This window comes from Astatotilapia calliptera, chromosome 6 (genome assembly GCF_964374335.1).
Source record: "Astatotilapia calliptera chromosome 6, fAstCal68.1, whole genome shotgun sequence".
NCBI lineage: Eukaryota > Metazoa > Chordata > Actinopteri > Cichliformes > Cichlidae > Astatotilapia > Astatotilapia calliptera.
In genome coordinates, this window is record NC_137427.1 from 185,340 (window position 1) to 207,327 (window position 21,988).

Genomic DNA, 21,988 nt, shown 5'->3' on the forward strand with positions numbered 1-21,988 from the left:
GCGCTACCATTGTACAGAGACTGTAAATAAATGATGTAAGATAAGGGTTAAAACAGACACACCTGAGTATTAGCTGACACTTAGCTGATCCACCTGCAGAAAACCTTACAGAAACAGATCTGATGAGTTTAGTTAAATATTTATACCTGGTTTTAATCCTTTACCACTTCTCATTATTCTGCGACTCTTTCACAGTGAAAGCATCAGAATAACATTTTATTTTAAAAATCTCTGCAGGTATTTTGGAGTATGGCTGATTTTCTTCATGCTTGGTTTGGGAACGTTGCTGCCGTGGAACTTTTTCATGACTGCTACCAAGGTGTGACATTGCTTCCTGTTTTCACTTACATACTATTTTGTCCTCAAAATAAATTTTTATTTTGAAAGATATTGCATTATATTTGAAACAGTAGTTTGTTTGTAGACAAACAACAGCTGTGATGAAGTGAGTAACTGTGTTTATCAGAGGTGTTTTGCAGGTATTTCATGACCAGCTGCAGGTAAACTGAGTCATTAAAGGTATTTGTGGAGTTAGTGTCACTGCAGCTTTATGCTCTGTCTGCCTGTCTGTCAGTACTTCACCAGCCGTCTGAAGGACACCTCAGTGGTAATTTCTTCAGCCAATCAGACAGAGGTATCCAGTGATGATCGCACTGTCCTCGAGGCCATATTCAACAACGTCATGACGCTCTGTGCAATGTTACCACTGCTCATCTGCACGTGTCTCAACTCCTTCCTGCTCTCACTGTGAGTAAAGCGCCACACTGCTGACATCAGCGAATGTATTAGTGAATGTGTTAGTACTTATATTTTTACTACAAACCTCAGTCACTCAATTACACACACATTCATACGAGCTGTAAACAGTATTTTCTATACTTTATTGTCTCTTCTAAAATTCACACACACACACTGATGGATGCATCAGGGTTATGGCCACTTCAGCATGCAGACTGCAGCAGCCAGGGTCCAAATAACTAATCGGGTCATTCGACTGGTAAATGACCCGCTCTATCGCCTGAGCCAAAACCGCACAATATCCCTTTAAAGAGCATCTGCTCACCTTGAGCTCCAAGCCTGTCCTTGAGCTTCCTCTTTTCCTTCTCCTGTCAGAATCTCGCAGCGTCTGCGTGTCATGGGCAGTCTCTTTGTCATCATGCTTGTTTTCATCATCACCGCTGTCCTTGTGAAAGTTCCTCTAGAGCCCTTCCACTTCTTCCTCAGTACCATGGTGAAGATCGTCATCATCAACTGTGAGTCTTTTTTTTCTTTGTTTCGTTTGTTTGTCCGTATGTTCAGCCTTTGGGCCATACTACAGGGCAGTCTGTTAATCTGTTCGTTCATTCGTTCTGGGATCTTACAGATAAGTTTTTAACCAGGTCTGTAAGATCCCGGATTTTTTATGCAGCCAGACTGAGGAACTGAGCTCATGGTTTTATTCCACCTGTTGGACTGCTTTGGTCACTGTGGCTCATTTAAAAACCAGACTACCTAAAACTAAATCCGAGCTGTCAGACGCGACTGCTGTCGAGCTGAGTGGAAAAAGGACAAACTACAAGTGATGTTCCAGATGCCAAAGAACTGTTGGCATCAATATAAAAAAAAACTGTAAAAGATGCCAAAAGAAAACACTTTTTATTTAAAACTATTAACTCTGTTCTTAGTGCACCACATACTGACTGTATCGAGCCCTCGCCCGAAGGCTGTGAAATTTTTTTACACTTTTTTATTGAGGTCTCGTCCACAAGGGCCCAGATCTCTCCTTGTGCTCATAAATAAATAATAAGAAATAACATTTTATTTATATAGCACCTTTCTACACAGAATCACAAAGTGCTGCACATAAGATAATAAATTATAAAAGGTAAAACAGACAATATGAAACAGGCAGAAATTTAACCAAAAACAGTTTTAAAAAGGTGAGTTTTGAGTTGTTTTTTAAAAACAACTATTGAGTCCACAGTTCTTAATGTATGAGGGAGAGAGTCCACAGTCTCGGGGCCACAGAGGCAAAAGCTCTGTCACCCTTAGTTCTCATCTTAGTCTGTTTTATAGCAAGTAAGCCCTGATCAGATGACCTCCGGGACCTGCTGGGGACATCGGGCTGTAGCAGATCGGAGATGTAGGCTGGTGCCAGTCCATGCAAGGTTCTAAATGTCAAGACCAGGATCTTAAAATGTACTCTAAATTCCACAGGAAGCCAGTGTAGCTGAAATAGCAACGGTGTCACATGAGAATACTTGGAGGATTTTGTCAACAGCCTCGCTGCAGCGTTTTGCACAACCTGCAGACGATCCAGAGAACCTTTGCTTAGACACATAAACAAAGAGTTACAATAGTCCAAGCGTGAGGAAATAAATGCATGTATCTCCAGTTCAGGGCGAGATTGTGTATTTTGTTGTACAGTTATTTTATTTTCAACTTTAATTTATATATTTTATCTTATTCTTTCCCAGTTAAATTTACCCTTCATTCAAATTTGTGTTGTACAGTTATTTCATTTTTAACTTTAACTTTTATATTTTATTTTATTTTATTCCTTCCTAGTTAAATTTACCCTTTTTAATTTTCATATTTATTTCTTATCTTGTTCATAGCCTTTTTTTCTTTAGGTCACGAGCAGTTGTGTAAGCATTTCACTGCATATCGTACTGTGTATGACTGTATACGTGACAAATAAAATTTGAATTTGAATTTGAAAAAGGGCTGTTTCCATGGAGTGAGCTCTACAAAAGCCAGACTGAAACTTATCGCAAATGTTATGTTTGTCCAGAGCTGCTATAAGATGCTTAGCCACAACCTTTTCTGAAAGCTTAGCAATTAACGGTAATTTAGAGATAGGTCTGTAGCTCCTCCAAAGAGAGGGGTCTAGCTGAGTTTTTTCAAAAAGTGGGAGAATAGCAGCATTTTTAAAATAAACCGGAACTATACTAGACGCCAGTGAAGACTTGATTAGAGTGAGCACAGATGGACCAATAACCAGGAAGTGTCATGGATCGCTGTGTGGCAAGCAGGAGGAGGACCCAAATGCAAAACTCACAGACACGGGGATGAACTCGAGAAACACAGCTCTAATGCTGGTACGGCAGAACACAGGAAATACAAAACTAAACTGGGGAAAAGTAAACTAACACTCGCAGGTAGACACAGGAAGATCCACACAACATGAGGGAGAACGCGACGCCGAACAGAGGGAGACGCAGACAGAAATACACAGAGGGTTAACGAGGAAAGTGGGAACACACGGGGAACACACGGGGAACACACGGGGAACACAGCTGACACAGATAACCATAACGAGACAGGGCGGGGTGAACATAACACTGACGGGAGACAGGCAGAGTCAAACAGGAGGAGAGAGAGCACGGGGAAAACACAGACATAACGGGCTGAGGAAGACATGGAATAAAACACGAGGGCTCACAGTTACACAGGGGCACACAGGAGGTAACCAAATAAGGAACATCTTAACAGAAGAACCTAGGAACCAAGGCATGACTAGGGGATGAAATACAAAACATACAAAAACTGAGAATACCGGGCCCACATGGCCCGGCTCCATGACAGGAAGACATTTTTGAATAATGATGCAGGTAAAATGTCAAGTGGACAAGAGGATGCTTTCGCTGAATTCACTAGTTTTACCAGCTCAGGTAGTGAAACAGGAGAGAAAGTATCCTAAATGACAGGGCGTGATGAGGTGGAGATAGACATAAGGTTCAAGGTCTTCAAGGTTCTTTATTATTTGTCACATGCATAGTTATAAGTATAACACACAGTGAAATGTAACCTGACACGCTCCTCGACATGTGCAAAGAAATATATATATATATATATATATATATATATATATATATATATATATATATATATATATATATATATATATATATACATATAGTATATACACTGGGTGAATGTGCAGTAGTAGCAGCAGCAAGCAGGTGAATTCTGTACATTAATATGAATAGATATCTGATATCTGACTATTTTACAGGATAGACAATATAAACATATTTAAAATTAAAGGAATTGAAATGTACATTGTGCCTTGGTTTAGTGTCTGGAAGAGTCCTGTCTCAGTCAATTATAGATGATGTGAGAGGGCGGGTGTGTGTGTTTAGGGCACGGATGGCTTGGGGATAGAAGCTCCTCTTGAGTCTCTCTGTCCTTGCCCGGAAGATGCGGAACCTTCTACCAGATTGCAGAAGTTGGAACAGTTTGTTGCCAGGATGGGACGGGTCCTTCAGTATCTGCTCTAGTCCGGCATCTCCTGGTGTAGGTGTCCTGAAGCGGGGGGAGAGCAATCCTGCAGCAGCGTTCTGCTGTACGGATCACTCTCTGGAGAGCTTTTTGGTCCTTCACACAGCTGTTCCCAAACCACGATGTCATGTTCTGTGTGAGGATGCTCTCCACAGCGCCTGTATAGAAAATCCTGAGGATCTTTGGAGAGACCCTGAACTTCCTCAGTTGTCGTAGGTGATACAGGCGCTGCCTAGCCTTTTTGGTCTGGACCTGAATGTGGGCAGCCCATGTCAGGTCTGAGGAGATGTGGACACCAAGATACTTGAAGGACTGCACCCTCTCCACTGGAGCTCCATTGATGATGATGGGCTTGTAGTCTCTGTGCTGACTCCTTCTGAAGTCCACCACCAGCTCCTTGGTCTTGCTGACGTTCAGCTGGAGGTGGTTGTCCTGGCACCACGATGCCAGATTCTTCACTTCATCCATGTAGGCCGCCTCATCGTTGTTGGAGATGGCACCCAACACCACTGTGTCGTCAGCAAACTTCACAATGGTGTTGGAGCCATGGGTGGCCACACAGTCTGAAGTGTAGAGGGAGTAGAGCAGTGGTGAGAGGACACATCCCTGAGGTGCTCCTGTGTTGATGGTGATGCTGTTGGAGAAGCACCTGCCCTCCCTCACCACCTGAGTTCTGCCAGTGAGGAAGTCCAACACCCATGCACACAGACGGCTGTTAAGTCCCAGATCCCTCAGCTTTGTGAACAGTCTGCAGGGCACTATTGTGTTAAACGCTGAACTGTAATCAACAAACAGCATTCGCACATAGTTACCCTGTTTCTTGTCCACGTGGCTGAGAGTGGTGTGTAGGACGTGGGCGATGGCATCCTCTGTGGATCTGTTGGATCTGTAGGCGAACTGCAGCGGATCTGTGGTGTCTGGGATGGAGGAGGAGATGATGTTCTTCAGCAGCCTCTCAAACACCTTCATTACTACCGAGGTCAGTGCAACTGGCCGGTAATCGTTCAGGGATGAGGGGTTGCTGTTCTTGGGCACAGGGATGATGATGGATCTTTTGAAGCATGTGGGGACCACAGACTTCGCCAGGGACTCGTTGAAGATGTAAGTGAACACACCTGCTAGCTGGTCAGCACAGCAGCGCAGCAGACGGCCGGTGATGCCGTCTGGCCCCGCCGCTTTCCTTGTGTTCACTCTCCTCAGTGCTGCTCGGACGTCATGCTCCGCGATGCTGGTCACCGGTCTCTCGCTGATGACGTCACTGTCCTCGGTAGACAGGCGGTAGATAGCATTAACAGGTGCTGAATGAGAAAAATTCATTCTTATGTTATTAATCTTTGCAAGAAGAAAAGAAAGAAAACTGTCACAGTCCTCATTAGATGAAATAGGGGCTGCGGAAAGAGCAGGAGTAACAATGCCACTAATGTCTTGATGCATGCTCAATCATCCAGGTAAGTAAATCCCCAAAAGTTGATTCTGTTCATCTGGACGTAGCGTTTCCTGAAGGAACAATGGGCTGGGATAATTGCATAATTAAGATTAAGGAACTGACCTCCCAGCCCATTGTTCCTTCAGTGGGCTGGTTTCAGTCATTATGCAAATGTCCTGTTTATAAGATTGAAACCTGCAGTCAGCTGAGACTGAAGACGTCACCTGGATGATGATGAAACATCATGTCATCAGATGAACAGAATCAACTTTTGGAGAATGCCACTAATGGTGTTAAATAGCACCTAAGGATTACCTCTGCTCTTTGCAACCAAGTGTGAGAAATAGGCAGCCCTTGCATCTCTGATAGCATTATTAAAAGAACTTAAAAGGTCCTTTAGGTACAGGAAATGAACATTTAGGTGAGGGAGTTTTCCTCCCTCACGTTTTAGACAACTAATACTGTCATTTAGCCAAGGAGGAAATTTGCAAGCAGAAACTCTACTCATTTTATCTGGACAAATTTCATCTAACATAAAAAGGCTATAATTATTCAAAAGATTGGTTGAATAGTCAACATCATTATGAGGAGATAGCTGTAGGTTAAAAGCATCCGCAAATTTCTCCGCTGTGGAGGAATCTAAGGTACGAGAGCTAACCTTCCATTGAACAGGGGACAAAAGCTCATTAAGAGACAGTTTAAAAACAATAACATCGTGATCAGAAATAAAAAATGTCCTCAGAGCAAATAAAATCAATATTTAAACCCAAAGTAAAAACAAGGTCCAGTGTGTGACCTTTGCTATGCGTAGGACCGGACACATGCTGAGCAAAATGAGTCCATAACATTCATAAAATCTCTGGTGAAAGGGTCAGAGTCATCATCAATGTGTGTATTAAAGTCCCCAACTACGAGCAACCTAGACAGCTTTAAATTCGAGGATAAGATAAGAAGTCACTGAGCTCCGACAAAAATAACCTATTTGAGCCAGGTGGACGATACAACACAGCACAGTAAAACGGATCCTTGTTTCCAATTTTAAGCAGCTGCAGCTCAAATGAAAGAAATTGTCCAATTTTCATGGAGTGGGAGGAGAAACGTTCCTGGAAAGCCACAGCGAGACCACCACCCCGACCAGAAACCCGAGGCTGGGTAATACAGCCATCCGGGCAGAGTTCAACAAATGACGAATGGTCTACATCCCGCTGCCCGGTCTCAGTCAGGAATAAAAAATCCAGTTTTTTAGATGATATAAAATCATTCAACAAGAATCATTTATTTGACAGAGATTGAGCATTAAAAACCGCCATATTCAGTGAAGTAGAAGCCTCCGTATTTGCAGAGGCTCGAGTTAAAGGATGTAGAAACTCAGGGTTTGAACCATCACGCTCGTAGAATCTGCTCACCGTGGGAAGAAAAAGCTAGCCGGCAGAAGAGTCTGGATAAACCCTCCTCAGGCAGGCCGGTCTCAAAGAGCCGGCGTATCCAAACAGGGACGTGGAAAACAAGTCCCCCTCCATGGAGCTTTTCTGAGCACAGGAGATAAGGCACACTCGGCGTCGCTTAACAGCCAATCAGAATCAGAATCAATACTTTATTGATCCCTGGGGGAAATTACTTTTCGTTACAGTGCTCCATTACAAACAAGCATTAACAGAGACAGACAAGACACTAACTAAGAATAGCACCATATATACAACCATATATATACATAAAAGTCACTTATTAATAAATAGCTGAAAAAGAACATGTGCAAGAAGGGTGTAGCTGTTGCAGTAAACAGTGTGTTAGGTGGAGGAGTTGTACAGGGAGCCACAGGCAGGAAAGATTTCCTGTGTCGTTCAGTGGTGCATCATGGGTAATCTCAGTCTCTCACTGAACGAGCTCCTGTGACTGACCAGCATGTCATGGAGTGGGTGGGAGGTGTTATCCAACATTGTCTTTATCTTGGACAGCATCCGCCTCTCCGACACCACCTTGAGGGAGTCCAGCTCCATCCCCACAACATTGCTGGCCTTACGGATCAGTTTATTAAGTCTGTTGGCATCTGTGACCCTCAGCCTGCTCCCCCAGCATGCAACAGCATAGAGGATCGCACTGGCCACAACAGACTCATAGAAGATCCTGAGCATTTTCTGGCAGATGCTGAAGGACCTCAGTCGCCTCAAAAAATAGAGACGACTCTATTCCTGTAAAGTGCTGTGGTGTTTTTAGCCCAGTCCAGTTTATTGTCAATGTGAACTCCAAGGTATTTATAGTCCTCCACAATGTCAACACTGACCCCCTGGATTGAAACAGGGGTCAAGTGTTTCCTGGTCTTCCTGAAGTCCACGATCAGTTCCTTGGTCTTTGCCACGTTGAGCTGCAGATGATTCTGCTCACACCACGTGACAAAGGAGTCGACCACAGCCCGGTACTCTGTCTCATCATCCCTGCTGATGCATCCAACCACCGCAGAGTCATCAGAAAACTTCTGAAGATGGCAGGTCTCTGTGCAGTGGCTGAAGTCTGTGGTGTAGAGGGTGAAGAGGAAGGGGGAGAGGACAGTCCCCTGTGGTGCCCCTGTGTTGCTGATCACCTTGTCAGACAAACACTGTGGGAGACGTACATATTGTGGTCTTCCTGTCAAGTAATCAACAATCCAGGACACCAGAGAAGCATCCACCTGCATCGCTGCTAACTTATCACCCAGGAGGGTCGGCCTGATGGTATTTAAAGCACTAGAAAAGTCAAAAAACATGACCCTCACAGTGCTCGCCGGCTGGTCCAGATGGGTGTAGACACGATTGAGCAGGTAGATGATGGCGTCCTCAGTTCTGAGACGAGGCTGATAAGCGAACTGAAGGGGATCCAGATGTGGTCTTACTATGGGTCGCAGCTGGTCCAGGATGAGCCTTTCCAGGGTCTTCATGATGTGGGAGGTCAGTGCCACAGGCCTGTAATCCTGGGGGCCACTGGGACGTGGCGTCTTTGGTACAGGGACGAGGCATGATGTCTTCCACATCACCGGGACCCTCTGCAGACTCAGACTCAGCATAAACAGTTTATGAAAGACTCCACACAGCTGGGGGGCACAGGTCTTGAGGACGAGGGGACTCACTCCGTCTGGTCCAGCAGACTTGCCTGAGTGAAGTCTCCTCATTTGCATCTCAACCTGGTATTGAGTGAAGGTGATGGGTGGGGGAGGGGTGTCAGGAATCTCACAGGAGGCAACATGTGAAGAGAGAGGCTGGCACAGTGGTGTGGCTCTGGATTCCAGGCTGACTGCAGGTGAGGTTGTGGGGGTGGGAGCAGACACTGTGGTGTCGAATCTATTGAAAAACAGATTCAACTCGTCGGCTCTATTCTCACCTCCCTCAGCTCCCCTGCTGTTGGTTGGCCTGAATCCAGTGATGGTCTTCATGCCCCTCCACACCTCTCTCATGCTGTTCTGCTGGAGTTTCCACTCCAGCTTCCTCCTGTAATTGTCCTTAGCCTCTCTGATCTTGTCCTTTAGTAACACCTGGACCTTCCTCACCTCCTCTTTATTGCCCCCTCTGAAAGCCCTCTTCTTGTTGTTGAGGAGGGCTTTGATGTCAAACCCCGCTGCCAGTAAAGCCTGAGCTTTACCTGAATACCTCCCCTTCTCCCTCTTCTTCTCTGTGGTCTAGAGGATCCGCCGAATGGTGATGGAGGAGGGTGGAAAATGCCGAAGGAGGATGAAGAGACATCGTAAGGCATCATAGAGGATTGGATGGATAGCAAAGACAGATGATCATACACCAAGGCAGCCAATACATCATTAAAACTAAATGAGAACAGCAGAGTGGAAAAAAATAATATAAAAGTAGTGGAGCGCGACAAACTGCACCCGGCCGCGGCAGAGCCAAACACAGGCGGCATCACACCGGAAGCAGCAAAAAAAAAAAGACCTCTCAGTCTCTGCTTCCTGCTCTGCTGTCTTTGACAGGTTTGAGCCTGTGACTCTGTCCTTTTTAAAGGAAACTGTTGGTCGTTTTAAGCCTGCAGGGTCTCCAATTCCCAATGCTTCCTCCAACTACTCGCTCAACCACCACGTCATCTAGGTAAACAGCACAGCCTTTCGGCGCATTAACAACCAAACTCATGAGTCGCTGAAATGTGGCTGGAGCATTGTGTAAACCAAAACCGATGACTGTATATGAATAAAGACCAGATGGCGTGATGAAAGCATTGGCACCTGCCAATATCCCTTCAACAGATCGAAATTTCTCACATTTTCTGCTGCACCAACTTGGTCAATACAGTCGTCACTATGAGGCAAAGGATAAGAATCAGGTTTGGTCACTGCATTTACTGTTACAATGGCCACAGGCCGATAGCTAAACTGGACTCAAACACACAAAAAAACCTTAGAGCCGATACCAACGTGAGGTCATTGATGAACTGGGAAAGCAAAATGTTTTAGAGGTTTTCCAATCTGGTTTTAAATCCTTTCATACCACTGAATCAGCCCTGTTCAAAGTTTTTAATGACATATTTTTAGCTAATGGCGCTGGGGACTGTGTTGTTCTGGTGCTTTTGGATTTGACAGCTGTGTTTGATACAGCGGATCACGCCATTTTACTCTCTCGTTTGGAGTAGTGGGTGGGCATTAGGGGCACAGCACTGGAGTGGTTCAGGTCCTACTTGGTGGGGCGAACTGTGACCATGTGTCGTCCTCCGCCCCTCTTTTGTGTGGTGTCCCACAGGGCTCAGTTCTAGCCCCCTCCTCTTTTCTTTAGATCTGCTTCCTCTTGGTTCTGTACTGAGAAAGCACGGCATTGCATTCCACTTTTATGCTGATGACTGTCAGATCTATGTCCCTCTAAAGAAAAAAAGGCAGATACCTTACACAGCCATTACTTCAGTGTCTCGATGACATTAAGGCTTGGATGTCTGTTAACTTTTTAAAATTCAACGATAAAAAGACTGAGGTGATGGTCTTTGGTAGCCGCACTGAGACGCCTAATGTGTATAAAAAAATAAAGCCAAGTCTTTCACGGCAGCACTTTGAGACAGTGATCCACGCCTTTGTTAGCACTCGGCTGCATTACTGTAATGCACTTTATATAGGGGTCAGTGCATCATATATTACTCATCTACAGAGGGTGCAAAATGCCGCAGCTCGTCTTTTAACTGGCACTCGAAAGTTTGAGCACATTTCCCCTATTTCAGCTTCACTTCACTGGCTGCCCATTTCTTTTAGGATTCATTTTAAAATTCTTTTATTTGCTTCTAAAGCTCTTTTGTTGTAGCAGCTCCCAAACTGTGGAACAAGCTTCCTTTAGAGATTAGACAGGCCTCTTCACTGCCTGTTTTTAAGTCACTCCTGAAACCCTCCTCTTTACCCTGACCTTTGACACCACGTGAGATGTTGGTTTTTATTTTATTTTTTTATTTTAGTTGATTCCATGCTGTTTTATCTTGTTTTGTTTTTTAACATGGGGCTGTTTTAATTTTTATGTATTATGTGTTTTATTTATTTATTTTTGCTGTTTTCTGTTGTTCTATTGTTTTTAACTTTCTTTCTGTACAGCATTTTGGTCCTGTGCTGGATATTTTAAAGTGCTTTATAAATAAAATTGGATTGGATTGGTTCGTTCGTTCGTTCGTCTGTCTGTCTGTTCAGCCTTTGGGCATGCCACAGGCCATTCTGTTAATCTGGTTGTTTGTTTGTTTGTTCAGCCTTCGGGGCAGTGCTACAGGGGAGCCTTTTCGGGATGGCTGGATTGCTCCCAGCTTCATACACAACTCCCATCATGAGTGGTCAGGGACTCGCTGGGACCTTTGCCGCCTTCGCCATGATCTGCGCCATAGCAAGTCTGATCAATAACTCATTGGATTCAGTTTTATGACACTTTGCAGGAACTTGAATGTCAGTACACAGAGATTATAAAAGGTTGATTTTCTGTCTTTTTCGGGTACAGGCGGTTCGGAGCTTCAGGATGCAGCGTTTGGGTATTTCATCACAGCCTGTGTGGTTATTTTTTTGTCCATTCTCTCCTACATCCTGCTGCCCAAACTGGTACGTTGTCCTTTTATTCCATCTCCAAGACCTGAGATACAAAATATGGAACACAAACACATCATGCATCATTGCAGTACTAGCCCCTCCCACAGCCGCCAGCTCAGTGCATCCTTAAGAAATCAGATCTCACAGACTCTGTTCCATCCTCAGCTTGCCCCTTTCAAGGCATCATGAGTGAGTGCTAATAGACTTTTGTTTTGTTTGTGTTTTCAGGAGTTTTTCCACTTTTATCAGGAGAGAAACACGAAACAGATCTCTCTGGAGCAGAATTCGATCAGCCTGATGAACAGAGGTACAAAAAATATTTTTTAAAAACCTTTTGCTTATCACCTCAAACCGGCTTAAGGTCTTCATGAAAAGTTTATGCTTTAATACATATACCTTGCTACTTTTTATATTTTCCACACAGGTTATTTACTTGAAACTGAACATTGTTCATTCAGCTGCTAGTTCCAGTCATTATACAAATGTACTGTTTATAAGGTTAGGAAAATCTGCAGTCAGCTGAGACTGAAGAAGTCACCTGGATGAGTGACGAAATGTTACTCTCACTATGTCCAGATGAACAGATTTAACTTTTTGGGATAAACTGAAATAAGAACATTCATGCTTCCATCCATCCATTATCTCCCACTTTTCCATGACTCGGTTCTGGGGACAGCAGTCTAAGCAGAAAAGCCTCGACCTCCCTCTCCCAGCCACCTCCTCCAGCTTGGAACACCAAGAGGTTCCTAGACCAGCTGAGAGATATAATCTCTCCAGGGTGTCCTGGGTCTGCCAACGGCCCTCCACCTGGTGAGACAGTCCAATCGTACAATCTGTCCAGTCCTCCATATCTATCTGTCAATCTCCTATTCCCCTTTCATCTCGCTCATGAACAAAACTCAAAGATACTTACTCCTACATTGAGGGCAGCAACTTCTTTCTGACCTGGACTAGGCACCATGGCCTCACACTTGGAGGTGCTGATTTTCATTCCCGTTGCTTCACATTCAGCTGTGAACTGCTTCAGTGCGAGCTAGAGGCCACCACCTGATGAAGCAAACAGAACCACGTTATCTGCAAAAAGCAGAGGTGAGTTTCTGAAATCACCAAAGTTGAAGCCTTCTGCTGCTTTACTACGCCGAGAAATTCTGTCCATAAAAATGAACTGAATTGGTGACAAAGGCCAGCTCTGGCAGAGTCCAACACACACTGGGAAGGAGTCCAACTTATTGCCTGCCAAGCTCTTCCAACGGTTGTATAAGTACTGAATAGCTCTTAACAACAGGCTACACACCCCGTACTCCCCAAGCACCTCCCAAACACTCTGATGCATGCATGTCTTATGTCCAAAAAACATACGAAGTGGTCAGACAAACTCCCATGCACCCTCAAATATCCCCAAGAGCATGAGGAGTTGGTCCAGAATCACTTCTGGCAAACTGGAAAAAATCAAGTCTTTTTCCATGGTTTTTGCTTAAGCCACTGCCTGATCTGCATTCTGCTTGGTCTGCTGGTACCAGTCGAGTGCCACAGGCTAACCAGGCCAACCCGATAGGGCTCCTTCTTCAGGCTAATGACACCAACCACCTTGCAGCCACAGCTCAGTTCAGCAGCCTCAGCAATGGAGGACACAGATAGACTGAACACAGCCCATTCAGACCTCATGTCCCCAGTCTCCCTCAGAATGCTGTCAAAGCTCTGCAGCAGGTGGGAGTTGAAGATTTAGCAGACCAGAGCTTCTGCTAGGTATTCCCAGTGCACCATCACTATACGTTTAGGTGTGCAGGGTTTGTCTAGCGTTATCCCCCATCCACCTGATCCAACTCACCACCAGGTGTTGATCAGTTGACAGCTCATTGCATTGAGGTTAGACCGATTATATCTAGCTGGTATCTCTCAATCTCACACACTAGCTCAGGTTCCTTCCCCACCAGAGAGGTGATGTTCCATGTCCCAATTGCCAGGCTCGGTAGCCATGGATCACCAGGGTCTCTGCCATGGCCACCACCAGGCACACAATTCATCAGACCGCTACAGCACCTCCTGCAGGTGGCCCCATGTCCCTTCCCCAGGTGTGCCTGGCCGTGCTACATGGGCTATCCCAGCCACCAAGTGCTTTCCCTTCGGCACCTTCCTCAGGCCTGGCTCCAGGCGTGGCCCCTCTAGCTCTATCCCGGGCAGGAAGAACTGTTCCCTTGATCATGTACACATAAGAGTCTTTTGAATCACTCTTTGTCTGGTCACTCACCCAGGACCGATTTGCTATGGGTGACCCTACCAAGGAGCAAAAGCCCCCCAACAACATAGCCCCTGGGATCTCTGGGACACACAAACTCCTCCACCACTATAAGACAGCGCTTCACAGAGGGGTAAAACAAATTGAAACATACAAAACATAATAAATCTGCATGTCACTCTTCTTTCACACAAAACTATTCCTGTGAGCACCCGCTTTCTCCAGTCAAAGAAATAGTAAGGTCTGGAGCATGGAACTCCAGTCAGTCTGAGCTGCTGGAGCTTTCCAGCAGGGCTTCATTCACTGTTTTCTGGAAAAAGCTGCAGATAGAAAACCTCCATCATACTAAAAACATAAAAGAGTCTGTGAAATGCTTTCACTGGCTCTGAACATAACCCACTACTCTGTTACCGTGGTTACTCATCAGGTGAAAAGAGAACCACACAGAAAAATCTCACTTTGAGATTGACGCAGATTGCTAAATCATTAATCTGGCATCACAGTTACAGCGCTCTGTTGTCATGTGTTTTATTTATCCTATCATTTACGTTGTTTTGTTGTTTATTCTGTTGTTTATGTAAAGATGCAGTAGCTGATCAGACAAAGCCTCAGGACGTCTCCATGCTGAAAATCTTTAAGAAGGTCAGCTACACATTACTTAACTGATCAAGAAACAATCTATAATCAATATTAACTGTAGTTTGTTCTTTAAAGGGAATGTCTGACCTCTGACCTTTGGCCCTCAGATCTGGATCTTGGCCCTGTCAGTCTGTTTTACCTTCACTGTAACCATTGGCACATTTCCCGCCGTCACTGCCGACACCAAATCCACGCTCAGTGACGGAGGTTCCTGGGGTCGGTCAATACCTCGTTTTCTGTTGAAATGACGGCTAATGTTAACCTTTCTTCTTCTGTGGTGTTTTGTTCCATGTTTATCTGCGTGAATTTGCCCCCCGTTTTCTTTTCCTTGTTCTACTGATACACGCAAACATTCAAATAATTGTTTGATTTACAGACCAGTACTTCATTCCTGTCAGCTGCTTCCTGCTCTTTAACCTGTGTGACTGGGGTGGGCGGAGCTTAACAGCCATCTTGATGTGGGTGAGTTTGAGTTCTGTCATCAAGCAATTCAGCTATAAACAGCAAGCCTCCAATAGGTCCTCCGGCTTCACATTGACAGTCTTCTCCCTCCCATGATTTCATCTGGGTGACCGTGGTTCAGCGGGTTGGGAACCTCATCTTATAACTGGAGGGTTGCCGGTTTGATCCCCAGCTCTGTCTGTCCTGGTCATTGTTTCCTTGGGCAAAACACTTCACCCTACTGCCTACTATTGTTGGCCAGAGGGTCCGATGGCAGCCTCGCTTCTGTCAGTCTGCCCCAGGGCAGCTGTGGCTACACCCCTAGCCTGGTTTCAATCATATCTCCTTGACCGCTCCCAGTTTATTCAACTGAAATCATTCTGCTCTCGTCTTTTCCCGGTCCCTTCTGGTGCACCCCAAGGTTCAGTCTTAGGCCCTCTTCTCTTCAAAATATACATCCTCCCTCTAGGTACCATTTTCTGCAAATTTGATCTTCACTTTCACTGTTTTGCTGATGACACCCAGTTATATCTCTCCTGCAGACCTGATTCCTCCCTCCCACCTTCTTCCCTTACAGCAGACCTTCCCAAAGTGTGGGGCCCGCCCCCTAGGGGAGGCGCAGAGCCATTGCAGGGGGGGCGCGGTATGAAAAGGGGGGGGGAAAGAAAACACTTGGACACTGCTAGCATGGGGCGCCCACACAAACGCAAAGCAGGAGATGAAGCATCGCTGAATATGTTTCCAAACCAACTTCATTCTAAGCCAAAGACTAGAAAATATGGTGAAGCAAATCTTCCCTATGGCTTCACCTGCACAAGTGCCGAGGTAGGTCTCCCTGCAGGATTGGTTTTCCCTGTGTCTGGAGCAGCGCTGGGCTGTTTAAATTACGGACAAACAGGATCCCACATTCTTGAGTTTTAGTTCACAAACACTTCTTATAATGACTAACTACTCCTGACATTTTGGAGATGTTAGCTCTTTATACAGTAAAGTTACAGCAGGATACAAATAAATGAATATTATTACACAGGAAATAAAAAACAACTACACGTAAAATAATCACATCGTGACGCCTCTGCCTTTTTAAATGGAGGGACAGTAACTGCGTGTGTATGTAAGCCTGTAAAAACTGACTCTGACTCACTCACTGTCGATAACTCCACAGTTTTCCCTTCTCCTCAGGTTAAGAGCCTTGGTGTCATCCTAGACAGTTCACTTTCCTATAAATCTCACATCAATAATCTCACCCGTTCTGCCTACTTCCATCTACGTAACATTAACAGATTGCTTCCTTCTCTTTCCACCCAGTCTACGTCCATAAAGGGTCTCATAAAGTGCTATATAAATGCAATCTATTATCTGGTTCTTTATTTGTAGACCTCGAAAATTATACAGACCGTTATACTGGTATTAAGATGCAAGACAAATTTTATTGCAAATTTAGTTTTAATATTTATATTGTTAAATGATCAAAAGGCTATTAGTGCAGCAAAAACGAAATATTTCTCTAAGATCGTGTCTGATAACAGTCACAGACTTCGTATTAATCACTAACTTAGTTCTTAATCCCCCTACTGCTGCTCCCCACATAGCATCAAAAGCAACATGTGAAAACTTATTGAAATTCTTTATTAACGGGATCACAGATATCAGGTCTCATATTATCCTTCCGACCCATCTGTTTATATGCCAACTTGGTTGCTTGTGACCACTTTGAGCCTGTTGTCAGTGGTTGCAGTGTGGGTGAGGAAAGGAGGACCCAAACGCTGGACTCACAGGTGAAGGCTGGTGTTTATTGCTGACCGAAATGAACGAACAGAACTGAAGCAGGAAATGGCTCGCTGGCTGGCTGAAGAAACTACCAGCGACAACATCAATGACACGACGGTGAACGAGTGGAAACAGAAGACTTCCCCACCCGAGGAACTGAAACAGGTGCAGAGAAAAGCCATCGTTCCCTCGAAGCTGGACAGGAAACTGCAGGATCTAGGACTGAGCAGCTCCCTCTGCAACTGGATCCTTAGCTTCCTGTCTGACAGACGCCAAGTGGTCAGACTGGGCAGCATCACCTCATCCCCCATCACACTGAACACTGGTGCTCCACAGGGGTGTGTACTGAGCCCTCTCCTCTACACCTACAACTGCACAGCCACTAACAACTCCAACATCATTGTGAAGTTTGCGGACGACACTACAGTGGTGGGTCTTATCACCAACGGTGATGAGACGGCTTACAGGGAGGAGGTCAGCGCCCTGACCCACTGGTGTCAAGACAACCATCTCACCCTCAACGTCGCAAAGACAAAGGAGTTGATAGTGGACTTCCGGAGGTGCAGAGAAGTACACACCCCCATCACCATCAACGGCGCTGCTGTGGAGAGAGTGAGCAGCTTCCACTTCCTTGGTGTACATCTGGCTGAGGATCTTACGTGGTCAGTACACACAAACAAAACAGTGAAGAAGGCGCAGCAGCGCCTCTTCTTTCTCAGGAGACTGAAAAGATTCGGCATGAGCCCCCGCATCCTCAGGACCTTCTATCACTGTGCCATTGAGAGCATCCTCACTGGATGCATCACCACCTGGTATGGCAACAGCACCGCCTACAACTGCAAAGCTCTCCAGCGAGTAGTGCGGTGCTCTGAACGGATAATTGGAGGTGAGCTTCCCTCCCTCCAAGACATCTACAGGAAGCGCTGCCTGAGGAAAGCGGGGAGGATCATCAAGGACTCCAGTCACCCCAGCCATAAACTGTTCAGACTACTTCCATCAGGAAGGAGGTTCTGCAGCATCCGGTCCCGTACCAGCAGACTGAGAGACAGCTTCTTCCACCAGGCCATCAGACTGCTGAACACTTCATAGACACCTCAGCTTCACTACTGGAACTTTAACATTATGCACTCCATACTGTACAGTAATGCCACTGTTTTGCACATGTCTCAACTCTGTATATTTTTTATATATTTATTTTATTTTTACTCTATTTAATTTGTAAAATATGTGTATATACACACACCCACATGTAGAAAAACATATTTAGTATACACATCCAGTAATGCATATACTATTATATATTGTACATATATTTATTAGTCTCAGATTTAGCCATTCTAATATTTTTCTTGTTTTACATTATTGTATTTTTGCACAACTCTGTTGCTTGTGAAGCTTGCACACAAGAATTTCACTCACATGTGCTGTACCAGTGTACCTGCACATGTGATGTGACAATAAAAGTGATTTGATTTGATTTGATTTAAAATAGTTTAGTAATTTAGGGTAAATTTGTAGTTTATCATTAACAGGAACACAGTGGAAAGAAACTATATCATTCGGATTGTCAACATTGGAAGGAATTACTTCCTCTTCTGCCTTTCATAGTCATGTGCAAAATACAGCTGTATAACTGTGTCCAGCCCCTGGCGTGCGCACTCACAACAATGGCTGAGTGTAATTGGAGTTATGTACAGATGTATTTTACCTCCACAAACAGCCGAGATGTGGTTTGCAATACATGTGGAAAGACAGTGAGGTGTTGTGGCAACACCACTAACCTCGTGAAACACCTCACAGTAAATCAGATCACAGAATATGACGAGCTTATGTTGAGGCGAATTGAAGATGAGGACAGGGACAGGTGCTGCTAGGGCGAGACAGACGTCTCTCACTGAATCCTTTAGTGCTGCAGGCAGGCAACATGTTCAAATAGGCACAACTTCAGATTCTTTATTTCTATATGATGAATTCTGCATTATTAAGTGATAAGAACAAGTAATATGATGTCCTGTAATCATGATGACGCTATATTTTGAGATACAATAAATAAAGTAAGTTTTTGTACAAAGTATCGGTATCGGATCAGTATCGTCGATACCACCCTGAATACTTGGAATCGGATCAGAAAGGAAATCAGTGGTATCGCACATCACTAGGACCCAAACGCTGGACTCACTGGTAGGTGAAGGCTGGTGTTTATTGCTGACCGAAATGAACGAACAGAACTGAAGCAGGAAATGGCTGGCTGGCTGGCTGAAGGAACTGAACATACAACAACCTAACAGCGACAACATCAATGACACGACGGTGAACGAGTGGAAACAGAAGACTTAAATACACAGACTGATGAGGATGCTAATGAGAGACCGGTGGGTACACAGCTGAACATAATCTGGCTAACGACACATGAGACGAGCTGACAGGAAAAACAGGAAGTGAGAACAACATGTGGCAAAATAAACTGAACATGACAAAACTGAGAACACTGGGTCAATGACGCAGGAAACCTGACACCTGTGTCCTTTTCATTACTGAGTGAAGCAGTGAACCACCTGAAACCCACAGATGTACTCTGGATATTGTTCCATCTCGTTTACTGAAAGATGTTTTTGACATCTGTGGGTATGTGTTTGCTGTCAATAGCAGTCTTCAGTCTGGGTGTGTCCCTGCTGACTTCAAACATGCTGTGGTGGAACCTATGCTTAGGGTTAGGGTTTTAAATGACCTTTTAACTTTTACTGACTTGGGAGATTCTGCCATTTTAATACCAGTAATAATAGTACACAATGTACACAGTGGGTCATGGACGCTGCAACCTCATCCCGCCTCAGAGCCGCTGTCTCCATCGGGTGGGAAGTAAGTATGGGAGGAGGCGTTGGATCGGGGGGAAGGGAGGGAGGGTGGTGAGTGCGTATCAGTATCAGTGTGCATGTGTGCATGTCGGGATGTGTGTCCTGAGTTCAGCCTGAGAAAGTGTCCTTTCGCCTGTTAGGCAAAGATCAACAGTGCGCAGCCTACGCAGGTGACCTTGAGGAATAGGGCAGAGAGTCTGTTCATTCTCGTGTCTCTTGGAAGAATATTGTTGTTCCTCTTGGCGTCAACCTTCAAGCAGTTGGTGCCGTCGGGGGTGGGGGTATAGCCGCATGAGAGATGTTAGTATGTGGTCTAGGGAGAACAAACTGCATCGATTTTTCAGTCATTCTAATGTCCATCACTGGTCTCCAGGTGTATCTCTCTTTTAAGAGCCATGAGCTCCTCTAAACGAATGTTTCCCAGATGAAATCTGGGAAACATTCGTTTAGAGAACAAGAGCAAGAATGAGATGCTCTCTCAGATTTAAAGTCAGACGAGACGAGACAAGGACATAGAAGCATAGAAGGGAAGCTAAGGGAGGGAGAGGGTGGAAGACGCATCCAACTCCTCCGAGAGCCAAGAGGAGGAGTAACAGAATAGTTTGAGCCTAAACATGTCATGGTCCTGGGTCATTTTGGCCCAGCGTTTTGTGTTTCCTTGAAGTTCATTTTTGTGCTTTGTGTTTATTCTGATTTTGTATTGGTTTAGGGTTGAACCTGTAGTTTGGTGTGTGTATTCAGCCCTACCTGTGTCTGTCCTTGGTGCTCTGTTCATGTCCCCGTGTTGTGTTGTAAATCAGTCTGTGTGTTCCTGCTTTACTTTGAAGGCTCATGTTCTGGATTTCCTATTCTATTTTGAAGGTCTGTGTCTGTTGTCATTGTGTTCAGCTTGTGTCCTCCGGTCCTCATGTGTATTAGGTTCAGCTGTTCTTCCCTCCTGTGTGTGATTACCTGATTACCTTGTGTGTGTATATTTAGTGGGTGTCGGTCTGTGTTCATTGTCGGCTCGTCTGCGTTCTATGGTGTTCCTGTCTCTGCGTCTCTCTGCCCCGCACCCCTTTTGTATGGTCTCAGGTTTGTCATTTAGTTCTCCCAGTTTAGGTTTCTTCAGTTGTTTTGTCATGCCTCACTGCTTGTTTCTGCCATTGTCACTTTGTAAATAAACATCCCTCGTATCATCAGTCACTGCTGCATTTTGGGTCCTCCCTTTCCTCCACACCACACGGCTCACTCCGCCAGCCGTGACAAAACAGTTAAAAGTCAAAGCTTTAACAGAATCAGTAAAATAGCTATTAAATCTTGTTTCCACTATACTTGATTCTTTAATCAGATTTGCTCACATATATAACATGTGATGATCAGTTACATTGGAATTCCTTATTAAGATCTTTAAATGATGCTACATTTCTTTAGTGTTTCCTTTGCTAATAACGTCAGTTACCACATTATTTCTCAGTGTAATAAACAAACACCTGTCATGTTGTGCTTGTTACATGTTTCCCTGACCTCAGAACAGTCTCTGCCCATATTTACATAGTTGGTCCTTTGTTAACCCGTTGAAACTCAAAGTCATGTGTTACCATTTTCAAGTCTTCCCTTTTTACTTTATGATTCCAGTCTATATTCAAATAATGTCATTATTGGTACCAGTCTTTAATGAGAGTATTCAGTTTATCATAAAGCACTTTGTTGTAGATGGTGCTCTATATATTCCAGTTAAACTGAAAGACATGTGAGCTGATAGTATTCTTTTTTTTCCAGCCAGGAAAAGACAGTGTGATACTTCCTGCATCCATCGGGTGTCGCCTGGTCTTCATCCCTCTCTTCATGCTGTGCAATGTTCACCCTCGTGCCCACCTGCCAGTCGTTTTCTATCACGACTGCTTCTTTATCCTCTTCATGATCCTCTTTGCCTTCAGTAACGGGTACCTGGCAAGCCTCTGCATGTGTTATGGTCCAAGGTAAGAAACCTGCACACAGCAAACACCCCATCATGTTAATGTTAGCCTTGATTTTCTCTGTGGAGCTCATTTTAAGTATTAAGTATATTACAGTTGAGTCCAACACAGCTTCCTGTGCACCCACTAGCAGCAAGAGTGGTCCAGTGCTTTATGACCATAATATCCTATTAGAGCAATTAGAGCATGCTGTAGGTATTACAGGTACTGTGCTGCAGTGGTTTGTATCATATCTATCTAATAGACTCCAGTTTGTGCATGTAAATGGAGAGTCCTCTTCACACACTGAGGTTAATTATGGAGTTCCACAGGGTTCAGTGCTAGGACCAATTCTGTTTACATTATCCTCCTAAGACCCGAACTCATTAATGGCATGCATTCTTAATT

General features: G+C 44.7%; 1 protein-coding gene across 2 annotated transcripts in view; it reads left to right on the plus strand.

The window, feature by feature from the left end:
* The window catches only part of LOC113023514 (equilibrative nucleoside transporter 1-like), a 59,520-nt gene that overhangs the window by 8,318 nt on the left and 29,214 nt on the right, over window positions 1–21,988 (plus strand). For both annotated transcript variants that reach the window (XM_026169581.2, XM_026169582.2), the window contains exons 3-12: window positions 238–319; window positions 575–747; window positions 1,114–1,253; window positions 11,375–11,509; window positions 11,617–11,714; window positions 11,931–12,009; window positions 14,522–14,580; window positions 14,685–14,793; window positions 14,954–15,039; window positions 21,405–21,604. In XM_026169581.2, coding sequence (XP_026025366.1) covers window positions 238–319; window positions 575–747; window positions 1,114–1,253; window positions 11,375–11,509; window positions 11,617–11,714; window positions 11,931–12,009; window positions 14,522–14,580; window positions 14,685–14,793; window positions 14,954–15,039; window positions 21,405–21,604 — 1,161 coding nt within the window. The remainder of the gene's footprint in view (window positions 1–237; window positions 320–574; window positions 748–1,113; window positions 1,254–11,374; window positions 11,510–11,616; window positions 11,715–11,930; window positions 12,010–14,521; window positions 14,581–14,684; window positions 14,794–14,953; window positions 15,040–21,404; window positions 21,605–21,988) is intronic.